Below are 19,698 nucleotides of genomic sequence, written 5' to 3' on the forward strand. Positions count from 1 at the left end.
AGGTTACATTACAGAAAACTTGGTTTATGTATAAATAATTTCTCCTTACAGAACATTGTCTGACTTGATGACTGGTGTATAGTGCAGACTGTTATTTTATTGAGAACTACTGAGGAGCTTTGCACTATGATGCATCCATGAAACATGAGTAAAACTCAAGTACTGAAGACTGTTTTTTGTATGTTACTGTATATGTTACAGGTCATTGTTGACTTCCTTCAGAAGGTCAAAGAGGCCTATGTAATTTGTGGAAGTTACATGTAGGGCAAACTGCCTCTGCAGAGTTCTACTTCATAGGCCTTGTCTTCAACTGACCCAGTAGTTAGGGGTCATTCCCAGGCGGTGGATGAATTAAAGAAACTGGGTGGTATGTTGAAACACCTGCCAAAGGATAGCAACATCACTAGAGAGATAATCAGATACAATGTGGACCCAACATTGGCCAGGTATGATGGGGACAGCATTGTGAAGTGGTGGGCACATGTGATGACCATGGGGAAGTACCCAGCCCTGACTAAGATGATCAGAGGTGCGGTGTCCATCTTTCACAGCCCAATGGCAGAGTCCTCATTCAGCCTAATGGGTGATGTCATTGACCAAAAACGTTTCAACATGAACATCTCCACTTTTGACTCAATTCAAACTGTTAAGTATCTGTTGAGGTCAAGAAGCACAACTGGCACTATGATGTTCAAAAGAGAAGATGTGAAGCTGGGGCCAGTTGATCAAACAACGTGCCGGGATATGAGGGCTGCTGGAAGAAAGGATAAGGCAGAGAGAGAAGAGAAGATGGTGGCAAGACGGAGGAGACTGGCTGAATTAGGCTGCAGCACATCTTGTGGAAGTACACAGAAAGCTCAGACTACTGTTCAAGCTGAGGAGAAACAAGATTGGTTGAGACATGGCTGCCAAGCAAAGGAATGCAGCAAGACACAAGGCATTACAAAACACTGCAGGAAGTGGCGAAGAAGGAGTAAAGATGGACTGACAACCAGCTAGATCTAGAGGAAACAGTTCTAAGAGTTCGTTACTTCTGTTTTGGAATAAACCATCATTGTAGCGTATTACCGACTTACTGAATGAATGTTCTCTACATGTCGGGGGCTCAACTACTGAATGAATCTTCTTTACATGTGGGGGGGGGGTGTCAACTACTGAATGAATGTTCTTTACATGTTGGGGGGGGCTCAACTACTGAATGAATGTTCTTTACACGTCGGGGGGGCTCAACTACTGAATGAATGTTCTTTACACGTCGGGGGGGCTCAACTACTGAATGAATGTTCTTTACACGTCAGGGGGGCTCAACTACTGAATGAATGTTCTTTACACGTCGGGGGGCTCAACTACTGAATGAATGTTCTTTACATGTCGGGGGGGCTCAACGACTGAATGAATGTTCTTTACACTTGGGGGGGGTGTCAACTACTGAATGAATGTTCTTTACACAGCAGGGGGGCTCAACTACTGAATGAATGTTCTTTACACGTGGGGCGGTGTCAACTACTGAATGAATGTTCTTTACACAGCAGGGGGGCTCAACTACTGAATGAATGTTCTTTACACGTGGGGCGGTGTCAACTACTGAATGAATGTTCTTTACATGTCGGGGGGCTCAACTACTGAATCAATGTTCTTTACACGTGGGGGGTGTCAACTACTGAATGAATTCTTTACACGTCGGGGGGGGCTCAACTACTGAATGAATGTTCTTTACACGTCGGGGGGGCTCAACTACTGAATGAATGTTCTTTACACAGCGGGGGGGCCTCAACTACTGAATGAATGTTCTTTACATGTCGGGGGGGCTCAACGACTGAATAAATGTTCTTTACACTTGGGGGGGTGTCAACTACTGAATGAATGTTCTTTACACAGCAGGGGGGCTCAACTATTGAATGAATGTTCTTTACACGTGGGGCGGTGTCAACTACTGAATGAATGTTCTTTACATGTCGGGGGGCTCAACTACTGAATCAATGTTCTTTACACGTGGGGGGTGTCAACTACTGAATGAATTCTTTACACGTCGGGGGGGCTCAACTACTGAATGAATCTTCTTTACACGTCAGGGGGGGCTCAACTACTGAATGAATGTTCTTTACACAGCGGGGGGGCCTCAACTACTGAATGAATGTTCTTTACACGTCGGGGGGGCTCAACTACTGAATGAATGTTCTTTACATGGCGGGGGGCTCAACTACTGAATGAATGTTCTTTACACGTGGGGGGGTGTCAACTACTGAATGTTCTTTACACGTGGGGCGGTGTCAACTACTGAATGAATGTTCTTTACATGTCGGGGGGCTCAACTACTGAATCAATGTTCTTTACACAGCGGGGGGGCTCAACTACTGAATGAATGTTCTTTACACGTGGGGGGCTCAACTACTGAATGAACGTTCTTTACACGTGGGGGGTGTCAACTACTGAATGAACCTTCTTTACACGTGGGGGGGTGTCAACTACTGAATGAATGTTCTTTACACGTCGGGGGGGCTCAACTACTGAATGAATGTTCTTTACACGTCGGGGGGGCTCAACTACTGAATGAACGTTCTTTACACGTCGGGGGGGCTCAACTACTGAATCAACGTTCTTTACACGTCGGGGGGGCTCAACTACTGAATCAATGTTCTTTACACGTCGGGGGCTCAACTACTGAATGAATGTTCTTTACATGTCGGGGGGAGGGGTCGCTCAACTACTGAATGTTCTTTACACATCCGGGGGGGCTCAACTACTGAATCAATGTCCTTTGCACGTCGGGGAGGGGGGGGACGGGACTCAACTACCTCTCTCTTTTTTGATCATACATGCGTTTGCATCCCTGGACATACAAACATTTTTCTGGACCATTTAATTCTGTGCTGGAAAACTAATGCTTGGAATCTAAAGTTTTTGTACTTACTTGATAAATGTCAGTGTCATGAAATAAAAGACACACGGTGCCTAGACTTTTGCACTGTACTGTGGGTATATCTTTTTTTTTTTTTTTTTAAATCTACCCACACAGTGCTGAAGCTTTTGTACTGTGCTACATGTATGCATTTTTTTAAAGTGTAATTTTAAAACAGCAACACAAAAGTAAATATTAGAGAACAATCTTGTAGCACATTCTGGAGTGTTCCAGGAAGAGACAGCCTTGTTAGTGACCTACGCCTTCATAATTCCCATCCGTGTTCATTCCCATCTTCTTCCTTCATGTTTCAGCTTCCTTTTTCCTTTTCGAGGCTCCTAGAATAAAGAGGAACACAGACGGATCACAAACAAATAAAACTAAAACCTGATCACAGCAGATATTAATTCCACACAGACAGCATCAGCGCATCGGTGCACCATCCGAAACGCTTCATCACCCTTCAGTCAAACTTACCGTCTCTCCAACAGTTCTGCGAATCCAAACAGTGGTTTGACTTCAACACATTTACGTACCTGTGTCCAATCAGCTTCTTGTGAAACTCCTCAGCTGCCCACTTCAGCACCAGTAACAAGTTCAAACTCGACTTCGGTTAGTTTATGATGAGGAGGATGATCAATAACAGATCTGGCAACACCCAGATGACTAAACTCACCTCGTTTCAGGGATTTAAACTCAACCTGTTGATAAATCAGCATTTTTAAATAGTAATTTAACTCAATCCAGGATTCAAACATAAATGTGTTGTAATTTAAGCTCAATTTCCATACTGCATGAAAATTTTACAGCCAATTAAGATCTGGTTGACTATAAGAGATGGCTTTGATTCCCCCCCCCACACACACACTTAAAGGTGTGGCTTTAAATAAAACACACAAAAGCAGGAGTAATTTAGAACAGGCTCTTCCAGTCATTCTTCACTGTACTAATTAATGTGACTTCTTTTCTTCGTTGACACAAACTATGAAAACTGTTACGCTCAGAAAACAGTCAGATAAGAAACCAGGACATGAGCACTATCTGTTTATTGTCATCAGCCTCAAGAAAGAGGCCAGTCAAAGAAATTAAAGCCAACAGGTGGCTCGTTATCTTTACAGAGTATTTACAAAATGCCAGATACACCACATGGTGGAGGAATTATTAAAAAAAAAAAAAAAAAAAAAAAAAACACATTTGAACAGTTGTGTGAGAACTGTTTTCCACATCAACCTCACGGGATGTAAATAAGAAACATGCAGTTAATTCCACAGTTAGTTTGAACACAAACCTCTCGCCGGATGCTACACTGATCAGGGAGCGAAACATTCTCACTTCACTTCGAAAGAAGGTGGTCAGATGTCTCACTTTGACAATCCCCGTGTGCGGTAAACAGCATGTGATCATGTTGTGACATGATAAAGTGCACATGCGTTCGTCTGAAACCTTCATAACCATCTTCCAGTGATGTAAAGATTGGGATGAAGGTGAGAAGTGAACACGTGCAACAGAGCCAGATTCGCCAAGGCACACAGCTTTTAATAAATGATCATCAGCTTGTATACAGATCAAAGACGAGACAGCTTATTAGGAAGGGGAAGGGAGGAAAAGGAACAAAAAGGAAAAGAGAGGGAGGAATGAAGGAAGGAAAAAAGGAACAAAAAGATGAAGGAAAAAGAAAGGAAATGGGAAAGGGAGGAAGGAAAAGGGGAAGAAAAGATGAAGAAAAAGTAACCAAAAGGAAACCAAATGGAGAGAGGAAGAAAGGGGAAGGAAAAGGGAAAGGAACCAAAAAGAAAAGGGGAAAGGGAGGGAGGAAGGAAGGAAAAAGGGGGAGGAAAAGAGGAAGGAAAGGGTAAAGGAACATAAAGGGGAAGGAAGGGAGGAAAAGAAACAAAGGAAAAGGGTGAGGAAAGGGAAAAGAAAGGGGGCAAGAAAAAAGGAACAAAAAGGAAAAGGGAGGGAGGAATGAAGGAAGGAAAAAAGGAACAAAGTAAATGCAGAATGGAGGGAGGAAGGAAAGAGGAAGGAAATGGGGAAGGGAGGAAGGAAAGGGAACAAAAAGGAAACAGGATGGAGGGAGGGAGGGAGGAAGAAAGGAAAAGTGTGAGGAAAGGGAAAAGAAAGGGAGCAAGAAAAAAGGAACAAAAGGAAAAGGGGAGGAAAAGAGGAAGGAAAAGGAACAAAAAGGAAAACGGGGAGGAAAAGAGGAAGGAAAGGGAAAAGGAACAAAAAGGAAAAGAGGAAGGAAGGAAAAGGAGAAGAAGATTTACAAACAAATTAACGTGGCCTTTATTGGTTTGAGATGTTTGTAAATTCGTTGCGGTTTCCTCTTCGACTCCTACATTAAGATCCAAAAGACCGACTCGTCCACTAACTTCCTTTATTTATTCATCTGTTAGTAAAAATACAAACCGTCTCCTTGTCCGAGGCTTCAGGTCCAAAAATCCTTCTCTCAAGCTGAAATATACCCTTTTTGTTCAAAGACGCGTGCTAAACTGTTGCTCATCATCTCTATTATTCTGCTGTCCTCTTTAGCCAGCTAAGAGCAAAAGTTTGTGCACCCTTGGTCATGACTTTTGATCCAGACCGAATCAGAATAGACGATAATCTTGCCTAAAACGATCCAAAAGCTACTCAGGATTCGAAAGGCAGTTATAAAGGCAAACTGTTGACACAGCGAGTCTACGTTACCGGGGGGGCGGGGGATGCAAAAGTTTAAACTGATCATGTGATCTAAAGGAACATCTGTGAAACCCAATGGTATAATGAAATTTCTGTCTCAAGGGTGTGCAGACTTTTGCATCTCACACACTATATTACAGCGCTGTTGAATTCTCCAATCTGATTGGTTAAAAAAAAAAAAAAAAAAAGTGTTGATTCGTTTTCGAAAACGGTCGCTGGGGAAGTTTTCGATGTTGATTGAACGAGTGTCCAGTGGGAACAGCAGCATCATGACCCCACTGAAAAACCGTTGATTATTTTCCTATAACGACATTGACTCCTCAATAAGTCCATGCATTTTGGAATATTTTCATTCAAACTATTTGTTTTTTCTAACTGGCGAAATTAGAGAGTTGTTGATGTCGGACTCTGCATTTCGGACCGCACCGTAAACACACACACAGTGGCTCGTGGCCTCAGTAAAGCAAACCCTCACAGTCGGGAGTATGGCTTTAATGAATCCTCTCTTCCCTGAAAATCCAGTCTCATAGTCTCACACACACATACGTACACACACACACTTTAGCTGCCTGAGGTCGCTGACTTTTTTGTTTTTTCGTGTCGTAAGACTCCAAACGTACACAATGACTGGTTTAAAAACAAACTCAGACCTGTTTAATTCCAGTGAATTCACCTCGACAATCAATGAACTGAGAGAAACTGATCGGAGGCTGGAACGTACAGCGTTAAACAGCCTCACAGAAAAAGAAAGAAGAAAAATGAAATAATTTCACAACAAGGAAATTGGCATTCTTAAATTATAAAATAACCCTCTGATAGATGTATAAAAAGCAGCTTCATGTCCCAGATAAGTCTCTAATATAATAATATAATACATTACTATGCTGTAAACCCCAACAAAAAGGTATCGTAATAAACCCTTTTAAATCATAACCAAATCTCTTTCTCTCTCTCACACACACACACACACACAATCCAACACCCCAACCCTTCACCATTACATGACTAAAACACGTGCTTTTGTGCTCAAAAACAAAAAAACCACAATTATCTGTTAAACCTCCTCAAACTGTTTTGCTCTGAAAGATAAAATCAGTGAGAACAAATTTGGCATTGTTGTATCAAATATTTGCACAAACCCCTTTTTTTTACATTATGTAACATCATTGAGATATCGATTCTTTTTCTAAGCAGGAAAGAAAGAAAAATAAGGAAAATAAAGTCATTATATTGTTTACACGCGTCAGCGTTTTGACGTTGGTAGTCACTGTACAGTCACAAGTGCATTGAGAAAGGCACAGCATTAGCCATTTGTGAGCACTGGTGAAGGACATATGAATGAACACACACTTTCACACACACGCGCGCACGCAGAGAGGACAGGTGTGATTTTCCAAGACCCACCGAGTTCATCAGTACTAATTAAGGAGTTTTAGATTTTGTGGAAAGCTGATTTAAAAAAAAAAAAAAAAAAAAAAAAAAAAAAAGGGTCTTTGCATTTGACAGTCAAAAATTTTGGACCGCTTCCCGTCTCAAGTTCGATGAAAATCGATCACTTTTAGTACCACGGACAAGCGCTTCGTTCAAGTAAAGCTTGTAACTCGTAACCTGAGGATGGTCTCCTCAACTTCAACTTGGACCAGACTTCAGCAAGCGGCGTCAAATTAAAAAACAGCTTTTTTAGTCAGTCATAGATTGTGCTGTATGAGTTAATATTGGTATTCACTTTAGATCAAATCTACACACACACACACACACACACACACACAGTTTGCAGCTTCGAGGAGGTAAATACACACCACTCATCACAGTCAGCTCAGCTGGCTCACAAAAGACGACCTTTTAGGGATGCATTCGTGTATCCCCCCCCCAAACATTATACCTTGAAAATGAAGTAATCCCGACTTCCTAGTTAAGTCGAACGCAGCACGAGCAAAGAGGTACAGAATGGCAATTGCGTTTCTATAGCAACAGCTCATTCACAACGGAAGTGTTTTACTGTTATTTAACAAACGGAAAAAAAAGTTGACATGGTGAAGCTTTCTGTACGTTTACTGAACATCGATAAAAGAAGGCTTCAGTCAGGAAAGCTCACGAATGTTTATAGCTGCGAAATTAAAGGCATTTCTACATGAATAAACGGAATTGTAGCTCGAAAATTTGCTGTGGAAAACGTAGCAGGAATAAAACGCGTTACATTTGGAAACTAATCGACGTCTTCCTTCAACGAAGTCAATGGATAAGAATCAAAGTGCTTGTACCAATTGTGAGAAAAAGATTCCTGACGATTTCCATTTAGATGTAGATCCAGGTTATTCAATTTGCATCCATTACCTACTTTTTAAACTTTCTTTTTTAAAACGATGCCATCATGAGGAAACGAGAGTTCAAAAACTCTTGACTGTCAGCGGATCAGGTACATCTTCATCGAAAACTTGTTACGGATGATGCACCGAAAGCACTTACAAATGGGCACTCTTTAATTTATTTAAAAAAAAAAAAAAAACACCAACTGCTGTTAATTTCACGAGTTGATTGTACAGTGTAATTTCCATTCTTTATCATCATAATTAGTATTCACTGATTCCCAGTGTTGTAGTGCAAAAGCAAGTCTGATCAATACTAGTGATTATGATTATAGTGAAGCGTACTGTAGGTGCACAGGCTGAGCGTACAGAGATTACAATCAAGCGTCACACTACACTGATCTCCACCCTCGTTTCATCTGGTTTCAGTAAACTCTTAGTGTTGCGTCAATATCATTCATTCATTCTCAAGCCTTCAATAAGCTGAATCAGGTGTGTTACAGGAGCGCACGCACTTCGCTCTGATCAGCAGCTCAAATCCAAACAGCGCGAGGAAGATTTTGTCCGAATGCCGAAAACAAATTAGTGCTTAAACATGGTTATTTAAATCTGCTTCGTCCAAATCATACTTGTGTCAAAAAAATCAATTCACGGCCGTCCTGAGCCCACATAACGAGCTATGATGTCATCAGAAAAGCGAGACGAGTCTTGCAACCTTGAGACCACCTGAAACCATTCTGACGAGACAAGATTCTATTTGTGTTTTCATACATGTCTGCACACAGGGTTAAAAATCCACATTTGAATGTTTCACCTGCCCACGCTATTTGCTGTATGCATCATCTGTATCTATACTACGACAACCAGTAAATATGTGAGTGCGTTTGACTATAATTCAAATAGAAAAGAAGAAGAAAAAAAAAAGATTTGGGCAAAAAAGCATTTGTACCATCATTGCGATGAGGGCAGAGTGACAAGGAAGTAAAACCGGCGGCAGTGTTTTGTGGGTGGGGTGGCAATCACAGGGATACGAACTAATCATGAGCATCTCTCCATCCATCTTCGAGCTCATATATTGGGAAAAGGGTTGTGCGCTTCCAAATTACAGGAAGCACCACATATAGGTGTGATGCTCAGGTGTCTGTGTAACTGTAAGGTGAAATGTAACCGAATTGTCTTGGCCAGCCCTAAGGGTCCCATCTGCATCTGCCTGCACTCACTCTGATCGATAATTCCAACTGTCTCATTGCTGAGGAGTGTGCTCCCATCACCCAATCAAGCATCCAGCCAGAGCAGGTCATGAGATTTTTTAAACCATATTAACATGCCATTGTTGTGTACTATGCCTGATGTCAGGACTCTCATCTCTGCGAGCCTACCACACAGACTTAATACTTGTGTTATTTTTAGACATTGACACCTGTTGCCTACACTTATTCATGTGACCCCCCCCCCCAAATCTGTCCCTCTGAGTTACATGTCGGTCCTGGGATCAAGATGCTGACCTCTTCTGCTCCTCGGACCTGCTTGATCCATACTAAAAGACCATCATAACTACACAATGGGCAGTATTTGCATCAGTATTTTCATACTTTTATACTCTTTAATGAAAGGTGATACAAGGCGGAAGTCCGCGCCGTTTTTCAGCAGTCGCGTCACATGACCAACGCCAGCGAATCAGGAAGGTGGATGTCACAGTGACGTTGTCCAATGACGACGCCAGCTAGAGCTCAGCACAGCGTATCCGCGTATTCTCAATGTTTACACAGCACCGGACCAGACACGATCTGGATTGAATACGTGGACCCTGGCGGATTCCCGTTTCCCGGCGTTCACTGGTGTCCTGTGTCTGGTTGGAGTCTCATCGCATCGCTCCTGTTGAGGACGGCCCCATGAGGACAGTTGAAAGTCACACCTGGAGGACACTCTGGACACTTAGGCCAAGTTTACATTAGACCGTATCTGTCTCGTTTTCTTCGCGGATGCACTGTCCGTTTACATTAAAACGCCTGGAAACGCGAATCCGTGCACAGTGACGTTGACGAATCGTGCTGACCGGGCACTGATAACGCTACAGAAAGCTGTATTAATAAAACTTAGTGCTGTTGGAAACTAATCACTGGCAGAAAGTTGGGTGTGTCTCCGTGCAGACAGCGCATACGTTAAAGTGCGAGTATCCATCGGACAGATTTCTCAGTCAGGACTGAAATTTTTAAACAGGTGATTGGTGGATAAACAGGAGACAAAGCTACAGTACTGCACACAAGTCTTATGCACATGCAATGAAATGCTGTACAGCCAAGATGCCTTAAAAAGAATTAAATATTCCTACATTTAAAAAAAATTTTTTTTTAAATACGATAAACATCAGTAAGCACTAATGCATGAAAAAAGTCAACATTTGGTACGAGACGACGCTTTGCTTTAAAAATAAAATAAAAAAAATAGGAGTCTCAGGTCCAGTGAGTGCAGTTTGATAAGGAAATGAGCTGTAGGTTTTACTGAACATCTCACAGAACCAGCCACAGTTCTTCTGGACACTTTGACTATCACACTCCTTCATTATGTTTTCTTTTCTTGGATTTCAGAGGTGGAACCGATCCGAGGACTCGGAAAATACTGTAGCAGAACCAAATAACATATCGGGGGGCCACAGCTCAGTGACTCTATGCATATTGTTTCACCGGAGGCAGCTCATTGGACGAGCGCACAGCAACAGAGAGCGAGAGATGTCAAGAAGTAGTTTAAAGACTTGTGAAATGCCACCACAAACCAAAACATGACTCTGAATGAGCTTATTTACAGCCATAAACTAGAAGGTAACTTGTCGTAGTCGTCATTCGGTCACGATAAACACTTATGCGTAAGTTTGTAAGTAATGCATCTCTACAACTTTTACTGAGGATGAATTTCAATAACGGCCCTTAGACTTCAATTATAAGTTAGTTTCAAGTAAAGCGAGTTTCTCTCAGTACACGGAACATTGAAAAACATGTCGAGTTCGGTGTCGAAGGGTGTTTAAGGCATCCGGGGGAAAACAGTAAACCTGTAAGTAGTAGTAATAATAATAATAATAAAAATAAATATGCTACCTCTAGATTTTGTGCTTTATGGCGAATAATCCGGCAATTAGCATTAAAAAAAAAAAAAAAGTTCACCCAGAGAGTAAAGACCGAGCCCTGATCTGAGGGCTGAGCCTTTTCTTGGCTCCTGACGTTACTGTGGTGTTTTATTGCAAACACACCTGATCTTGTTCATCAAGATTTTTTTTTGTAAGAATTTATAGCCTGCTGCGTATGATTCGATTTCAGAGATTAGATTTAATGGGGTATGAGCCAGCAAATAATGAAGCGCTTGCAGTATGACTGTGCACACACAGCAGACACCCCAGTGCAACACACGAGAAAGAGAGAGCAGACGCTCACCCCCCAAAAAAAAAAAGAAAGAAAGAAAATCAACCTCGAAGCAGCAGAGAAGAGAAGAGGATTAGAAATCCACGTTAAGGAGGGATTACTGGAAAAGAAAGTCATGAAGGGTGAAGGAGAGAAAGTGTTGCCAGCAAAGGTTCATTTCACCAGCACTGACTTTGGAAGGAACCCGTCCGTCTGCGAGGAAGAGGAGGAGCCGGCGCTGGTGGGCGGAGCCGCGGCTTTGGGCAGGCTGTACATGTAGACGGCGCCGATGACGAGGCCGGCGCCGAGCGTGAACAGAACGTCCACGTGGAACCCGAAGAGGTAGACGGACATGACCGTGGACACCACGATGGAGAACGAGGTGGCGAAGCCTTTGAGGATGTTATCGGCGTATTTGACCACCACGGCTACCAGCAGGCCGCCAAAAGCCTGGTTAAAAATCACAGCCCATACCATGGGCGTGTATCCGAAGAGGAAGCCCTTCTCGGCGATCTGCGCGCCGTCGTTCCACCACAGACCGAGCAGGCCCAGGATGGTCCCGAAGAGCCCCAGCTGCACGTTGCGGAGCCACAGTGAGGCGCTGCTGCCTTTCAGGATCTTCTCAAAATAAACGCCTGCGAAGCCCGACGACAGGCACGACACTACCACGGCCAGCAGGCCCTTCACATAGTTCTGAGAGCTGGCCGAGAGGTTGGCCTCCTTCTTCTTACTGCTGTCCTGCTGCACCTGGACGATGGCCACACCGGCGAAAAGTAAGAGCAGAGAGATCCACTGGACGCGGGACAGACTCTTCCTCAGCATGAGCACGGAGAAGAGCGCCGTCGTTAAAATCTTCAGCTGATAGGTTACCTATACACACACACACACAGAGAGAGAGAGAGAGAGAGAGAGAGAGAGAGAGAGAGACCACAAGTGGAGAAGGGTAAAGCACAAACACAAGCAACTTTATGGGGTCAGTTTGGATCACAGTGTAGCTTGGAAAAAATGTAAACTGAAAAAATTAATTACTAAAATTATCATCCTCGTTATTAGAGGTTATAAAAATGTGGAAATGCGGTGTGATGCATATAAATCCAACCTGGAGTTTATCGTTTTCCTATAGAAACCACCATGTAATGATTCGATTCACCATACTGGGGACATGATTAAATTTTCCCATGATATTTAAAATAAATAAATAAATACAAATCAATCAGGAAATTAAGAACATTTTATTAAAAAAAAAAATGTAACTGCAACATTTATTTTCCTATTATCAACTGAAATATTACTTTTGTTAAATTTTAATTAAAAAAAGTATTTTCTTAAAAACCAACAATAATAAACATTTTCCCATATAACTTAATTCTTTCTATTTTTACTTTAATTTTAATTCCATTTCATATTTAGGACTTCGAATTTTTATATTGCTATACTTATAATAATAATAATGCTTTATTTATACAGGGGACACACTTCAGTACAGCTGCTCTCCCAGGCACCCCGATACAAAATAAAATAAATTATAATGAATAGGATAATTACAATTATTTACAATATGAAATATGATATCAAACTAATAAACAATAGCAACTCTATTAAAACATATGCTCTAGTAAGTATAGCTACAGGCGACTCTTAAAACATATGTGCTAGTAAATATAAGGAACTAATTAATTTTTAAATTTAGAAATTTACATAAATTAGACGCCTCTTGAATGTTTTGAGTCTGAGTTCTGTATGTCTCGGGGAACTGAGTTCCACAGTTCTATACCTGTGGATTTAAATGTGCGCTTTAAATAATTTGTTCTTGGATTACGACTGTTAAACTCCTGTAGGGTTCCAATGATCAGAGACTTGGTTCTGGTTCTTATCTCATCCAACACATTTCACTGTAAAGTCGACCCTGTGTTAAACATATGACAAATAAAGCTGAACTGACTGACCATTTACTCACCTTTGAAAAGGTTGGAGTAAAAGATAATACCCTATTAACGAAGATATTCATTTTATTAAAAATGAAAACGTTAATAACAAAAAGGCCTTTTCTTAATAAACATTTATACTGCCTTCATTTGCTTCTCTTTTCTTTATCATTCAGCAGTCCGTATAAAGAGAGAGCGAGCTCTGATTTCTCGTTAAATCCATTTGTACAGTCAGTCAATCACACAACAGCGCTTTCACATTTCAGATCTGGTTTTGGGCGTTTGCGTGGCATTAGAGCTGTGTTACTTCCGCCTCGGGTGAAGTCGTGTGCTTTCCTGCCACTTTACTTTTACAATGTTACTGCTGTCAAAAAAAAAAATGCAATTAGAGCGAAGAAAAACTGAGAGATAACGCAGCCTGATGATAAAAGTCAAATTTGTACCGTGATTTATCGTCACACGATATCTGGCTACAAGCCTATAGACAGTTTTCACTGACGTCACGGCATTCCGGGGAACGCCCTCCAGCCGCCATCTTGTGGGGCAAACAAAACGGACCATCGCCATTACCGGCTACGTTATCTCGGACGAATTTATGAGTTATATAGTCAGTTTTCTAAAATAAAGATCAATGTCAGCAAAATCAAGCAAACGGAAGTATATAGATACATTGGACGACATCTCACGACAACGGTATGCAGCCAAACTGGCCTTGATTGGGGGAATTGACCCCTACGAAGTGGACAAAGATGCATTTTCAAGTGACTATGCAGGGCAGGCCAAAGCCTGAAACTGCCAAAGCCTGCTCCAAAGCCTGAAACTGCCAAAGCCTGAAACTGCCTTCATCAAACTTTAAAGGCTGTCTGATATATACAACTTTATATATTCTACAGCGCGCCTTTTGGCGGATGCCGCCTTTTTCACGGCTGATATCACGCAGATCCGTTTTTTTTTTTAGGGGGGGCGTTGGAGTGTCTGATTATAATTTCAAAGTAAATTCTGTAATAAAATTACTAAATAAGCAAATCCGTTACAGTCCATGAAACAGGAAGTATAAGGATGAAAAAAAAACAGTTTAAATCGGAAAGCTGCGCACAGCTTTCCGATTTAAACTTTTTTTTTCTCATCCTTATACTTCCTGTTTGATGGACTGTAACGGATTTGCTTATTTAGTAATTTTATTACAGAATTTACTTTGAAATTATAATCAGACACTCCAAGGCCCCCCCCCCAAAAAAATCGGATCTACGCGATTCAGCCGTGAAAAAGGCGGCATCCGCCAAAAGGCGCGCTGTTTGCATCCCAAACACAAATCAAATCATACAGAATAGACCTAAAATGTTTTTTAAAAATGACCCTTGCGTGAGTGAAGTGACAAGTGTCAAATTCTCCAGAGATTGTTTACACGATGTTTTGGTTTCCAAAAACAAACACAATCGATTGTTTATTTAAACAACTTACCACTTATAAAATGATCGGAGCAGACTTTGCTGTGTTTGGAAGGCTGATAATCCTTGCGGTTGATTCTCATAAGCCATAGATTTCTCCTTTGTATGCTGAGTTTCTTTGGTTTGCTCGCCTTCGTGCTCCCGTACAGTGGGAATTCCATAAAAGCTCCGCTTGATGTCATCATCTGACCTCTTACAACAGCCGTGAATACAACAGGTGTGCACCATTGCTAGCTTTAAATGGCCTGCTTGGATTCTTTTGAAGACTTTGTACTCGCGCGTTACAATGTGTGCTCAGTCACCCGTACGGTAAGCTTGACCCACAAGATGGCCGCCACTAGGGAATCCCCGACTCTGTGACGTCATGTGAAAACTATCTATACAGCAGTACATCTGACGTGTTTTATTTCTATAACAAAATGACCTCATAAAATGTAGTTTTATGCATTTATGGGTACGTTTCATGGTGTGGAATGTCTGCTAAACAGGTTATACCTGATATTACTGACATTAGATAAGAGCAACTGTAAGTATTTGTTCCCTCACTTTGTCTTTCTCTCCAGCGTGAAGTTATTAAGAAAAACGCAGACCAAAAAAAAAAAAAATAAAAGGGACATGCAAACTCCTCTATCCTGAAGACCTTCCTGGCTGTTACAAAGTGCTGACACTGGAGACTCCTTCCAAAATCGCTAACAAACATCTTGTCCCAGAAAACTGCAACATATCAATTTACAGCAATTACATCATGTCTATTGAGCACTTTTGGAAGGAGAGTCAGCACTTTTTTTTTTATATTAAAGTGTGATTAGTTTAACAAAAAAAGTTTATAGCTCTTATAATGCTCTATAGTTTTAAATGTAACTGGTAGTGGTAACAGCACATCACCCCACCTCCTCATTGATTAATTTCGTAAAACAGCGTGTCCCGTCATTTTTTTTTTTTATTACACATTCAGCTTTGCATGTATTACATGATGAGGCCTGTGAAGAACGATAATTGACTTATCTATTACTTAAGAAACAATGTCACATGAACATCTTCAGAGAAACAGAAAGAGAGCGACAGTGAAGCAGAAATCCAGTGGCTGCTCACCTGGAATGTGGCGGCTGGTAAATTCGAGATGGCCACGTACTGCAGGTTGTTCTGTAGTGTGTAGATAAGCGATGGAACCGCCAACTTCAGCGTGTCCCAATACTGCACCACTATAGAGTCATAAAGCAAGGCTATATAGTCCCAGATATTTCCTGCAAAGAAACAGATGGATTTTTCAGCACAAAATCCAGCACTGAATGCACAATTTCACCTAGTTTCATCACAACGGGTTGGAGAATTACAGCCAAAAATTCCCCACGGCCCTTTCAGAGGCCGTCATTTAAAGTGCCATTCCACCATTGGATGTATTCTTTGGCATAAAATACAATATATTTTGACAACATATATAAATGGTATCACTAGATAGAGAAATCTTTTAGCTTCAAAATGATATATCAAACATAATTTTTTGACAACGACAAGTATATTAATTTTGCGACCAAAGTCACCTACCCTTTTAATTTCCGCGCGTGATGTCATCGGCAGGTTCCCCTTCTTGTGTACCACGTGACGTGTGACGTGGCACATATCAGCAATGGCGGATAGAACGCGATAAAAATAATACCAATAAATCTAGCTAATACCAATAAATCTAGCTAACGGAAAGATTAACTCAATTTTTCGCAATTTTCTTGGCCCCCATATACGAGGAGAAATGACTCTCTCACTTTGGGGGTTTCCTGGTCTAAAAATAGACCGACACGTGGTACACAAGAAGGGGAACCTGCCGATGACATCACGTTTCACTACCGCGCAGAAATTAAAAGGGTAGGTGACTTTGGTCGCAAAATTAATATACTTGTCGTTGTCAAAAAATTATGTTTGATATATCATTTTGAAGCTAAAAGATTTCTCTGTCTAGTCATGTTGTCATAAAATATATTGTATTTTATGCCAAAGAATACATCCAATGGTGGAATGGCACTTTAAGGTGAAAATGTTATCCATGTTTGTGTGAGGATCTACTGGAAACTCTAACAGGAAAGAGCAATAGGTCTGACTGGAAGATTTCAGCCACACTGTTTTAAGACCGAGGCTTCCCTCGACATCTTAGGAATGACCCCGAATTTCCCCAAGACATCTTAGGAATGACCCAGAATCCTACAGAATCATTCGAGACAATAGACTTAGGCTTATACACCGAGCTAGTTGGACATCCTATTCCAAAACCATGGGCATTAATAAAAGGATTGTCCTCCATTTGGGACAACCATGGTCTGTAGGTTAGAGAAGCAGCCTTGGGCCCAAAGGGTCATCGGTTCAATTCCCAGGATCGGCAGGAAAAACAGGTGAAGAGCTGAGCGGATGAACAGCACTTTCCCCGTCCCTCTGTATCATGCCTTGAGCAAGGCACCTAACCCTCAACTGCTCCCTGGGCGCTGTAGTATAGCTACCCACTGCTCTGGGTGTGTGTTTTTTCAATGTTTCAGATGGGTTAAATGCAGAGGAGGAATTTCGCTGTGCTTGAGTGTCCATATAAAAACAGCCTCCAGTTTTCTAGGAAGGATCTCTACAAGATTTAGGAGTCTATCTGTGGGAGCGTGTGTCCATGACCATCAGGCACTGACGTTGGATGATTAGTAACGTTACATACGATGTTCTCTGCTTTGTGTACAGGGGTACAGTCACACTGAAACTGGAAAGGGAGACCATTGCACAAGAAAGGAGACAAGTCCAAATTCCCAACATTTTCAAGGTTAGGAATTGAAAAACCTTCCAGAATTTCCATATTCTTGTGTTTTGTTTTTTTTTTTTTTTGGGGGGGGGGGGGGGGGGGGGGGGTGTTTGTGATAAAGGCCTTTAAAGGGGCTGACTCACCCTTCCCAGAATCTAATTCATCGTTTTTGTTTTAAAAAGCACGTGACCGCTAGCTGCTAGCTCTAGCTCTCTGTCGCAGCAAAACCTCCATAAATTCACTGTTGGTGATCCCTTTAAAGAGATTAACCAAGAAACTTTTAAATTATGGGGTTATGAAATGTCATCATTATACATTAATGTAATTAAGGATGTTCCAGACCAAAAAAATAAATAAATAAACGGACTTTAGCTTAAAAAACATGTTCAAGTTGTAAAATCAGTCATTGGGCCATTTCCCCGGGCGCAGCCATACGGGAGTAGTCAGATACTCGGATGTATTAGGAGATGAAAACGAGGGTGGTGCTGCATGATGTAGGATTCCGCACGTCGTCTTTATTCCGTCCTGGATTCAAGACGTTTGGCCGAGTGGCTTCAAGTAAAGCGAGAAAACTCATCTAGTCTCATTATCTGTAGCCGCTTTATCCTGTTCTACAGGGTCGCAGGCAAGCTGGAGCCTATCCCAGCTGACTACGGGCGAAAGACGGGGTACACCCTGGACAAGTCGCCAGGTCATCACAGAGCTGACACAGACACAGACAACCATTCACACTCACATTCACACCTACGGTCAATTTAGAGTCACCAGTTAACCTAACCTGCATGTCTTTGGACTGTGGGGGAAACCGGAGCACCCGGAGGAAACCCACGCGGACACGGGGAGAACATGCAAACTCCGCACAGAAAGGCCCTCGCCGGCCACTGGGCTCAAACCCGGACCTTCTTGCTGTGAAGCGACAGCGCTAACCACTACACCACCGTGCCGCCCGCGAGAAAACTGTACTCTGGAAAAAGCAGGAAACTGTGCAGTGAGCATTTTACAGAAGATTGTTTTGTGGAGGACGTGGGGGGGAGGGGGTTGGTTCACTGGGACCACTGGGGAGAAGCGAGACACAAGGCAGAAACGACAAGTGAAGCCAGATGTGATCCCGACTTTGTCTCAACCCAAAAAAAAAAAAAAAAAAAAAAAAAAAAAAACACCAGCAGCATGACAGCATACCACCGTGTCACGCATGAAACAGATGGAAAATAAGCAGGGAAAAAAAAATATTTTTTTTTCGCGGTCCGGTTTCCATCAAATCCTGCACTCTGATTGGCTGGCGAGCGGGTCCATATCCTACGGTACAGACCCCAGTTACAGACCCCGGTTACGGACCTTTGGCAACTCGCTCGTTCACAACAATATACAGGGCTCGAAATTCGCAGTGGTCTGGTTGCCCGAGGCGACTTAGTCATTTGGCGGGTAATTCCTGTCACTAGCCAGAGGCTGGAAAAGTTAAAAGGTACAAAAAAGGAACAGCTGGAGGACCAAATTGCAACTCATTAGGTCAATTGGCAATAGGTCATTAACATAACTGGGTATAAAAAGAGCATCTTGGAGTGGCAGCAGCTCTCAGAAGTAAAGATGGGAAGAGGATCACCAATCCCCCTAATTCTGCGCCGACAAATAGTGGAGCAATATCAGAAAGGAGTTCGACAGTGTAAAATTGCAAAGAGTTTGAACATATCATCATCTACAGTGCATAATATCATCAAAAGATTCAGAGAATCTGGAAGAATCTCTGTGCGTAAGGGTCAAGGCCGGAAAACCATACTGGGTGCCCGTGATCTTCGGGCCCTTAGACGGCACTGCATCACATACAGGCATGCTTCTGTATTGGAAATCACAAAATGGGCTCAGGAATATTTCCAGAGAACATTATCTGTGAACACAATTCACCGTGCCATCCACCGTTGCCAGCTAAAACTCTATAGTTCAAAGAAGAAGCCGTATCTAAACATGATCCAGAAGCGCAGACGTCTTCTCTGGGCCAAGGCTCATTTAAAATGGACTGTGGCAAAGTGGAAAACTGTTCTATGGTCAGACGAATCAAAATGTGAAGTTCTTTATGGAAATCAGGGACGCCGTGTCATTCGGACTAAAGAGGAGAAGGACGACCCAAGTTGTTATCAGCGCTCAGTTCAGAAGCCTGCATCTCTGATGGTATGGGGTTGCATTAGTGCGTGTGGCATGGGCAGCTTACACATCTGGAAAGACCCCATCAATGCTGAAAGGTATATCCAGGTTCTAGAGCAACATATGCTCCCATCCAGACGACG

At 42.1% G+C, this 19,698-nt stretch overlaps 1 protein-coding gene across 1 annotated transcript in view; it reads right to left on the reverse strand.

The window, feature by feature from the left end:
• Nucleotides 1-2,536: 2,536 nt before the first annotated feature.
• Nucleotides 2,537-19,698, reverse strand: part of slc35a2 (solute carrier family 35 member 2) — a 37,553-nt gene continuing 20,391 nt past the window's right edge. The window contains exons 3-5 of the mRNA XM_060932411.1: nt 15,745-15,896; nt 11,473-12,149; nt 2,537-3,237 (exon numbers count right to left, since the gene is read on the reverse strand). Of these exons, the coding sequence (XP_060788394.1) occupies nt 3,210-3,237; nt 11,473-12,149; nt 15,745-15,896 (857 nt within the window). The 3' untranslated portion in view covers nt 2,537-3,209. The remainder of the gene's footprint in view (nt 3,238-11,472; nt 12,150-15,744; nt 15,897-19,698) is intronic.

The sequence above is a fragment of the Neoarius graeffei genome, chromosome 10, assembly GCF_027579695.1.
Source record: "Neoarius graeffei isolate fNeoGra1 chromosome 10, fNeoGra1.pri, whole genome shotgun sequence".
Taxonomy (NCBI): domain Eukaryota; kingdom Metazoa; phylum Chordata; class Actinopteri; order Siluriformes; family Ariidae; genus Neoarius; species Neoarius graeffei.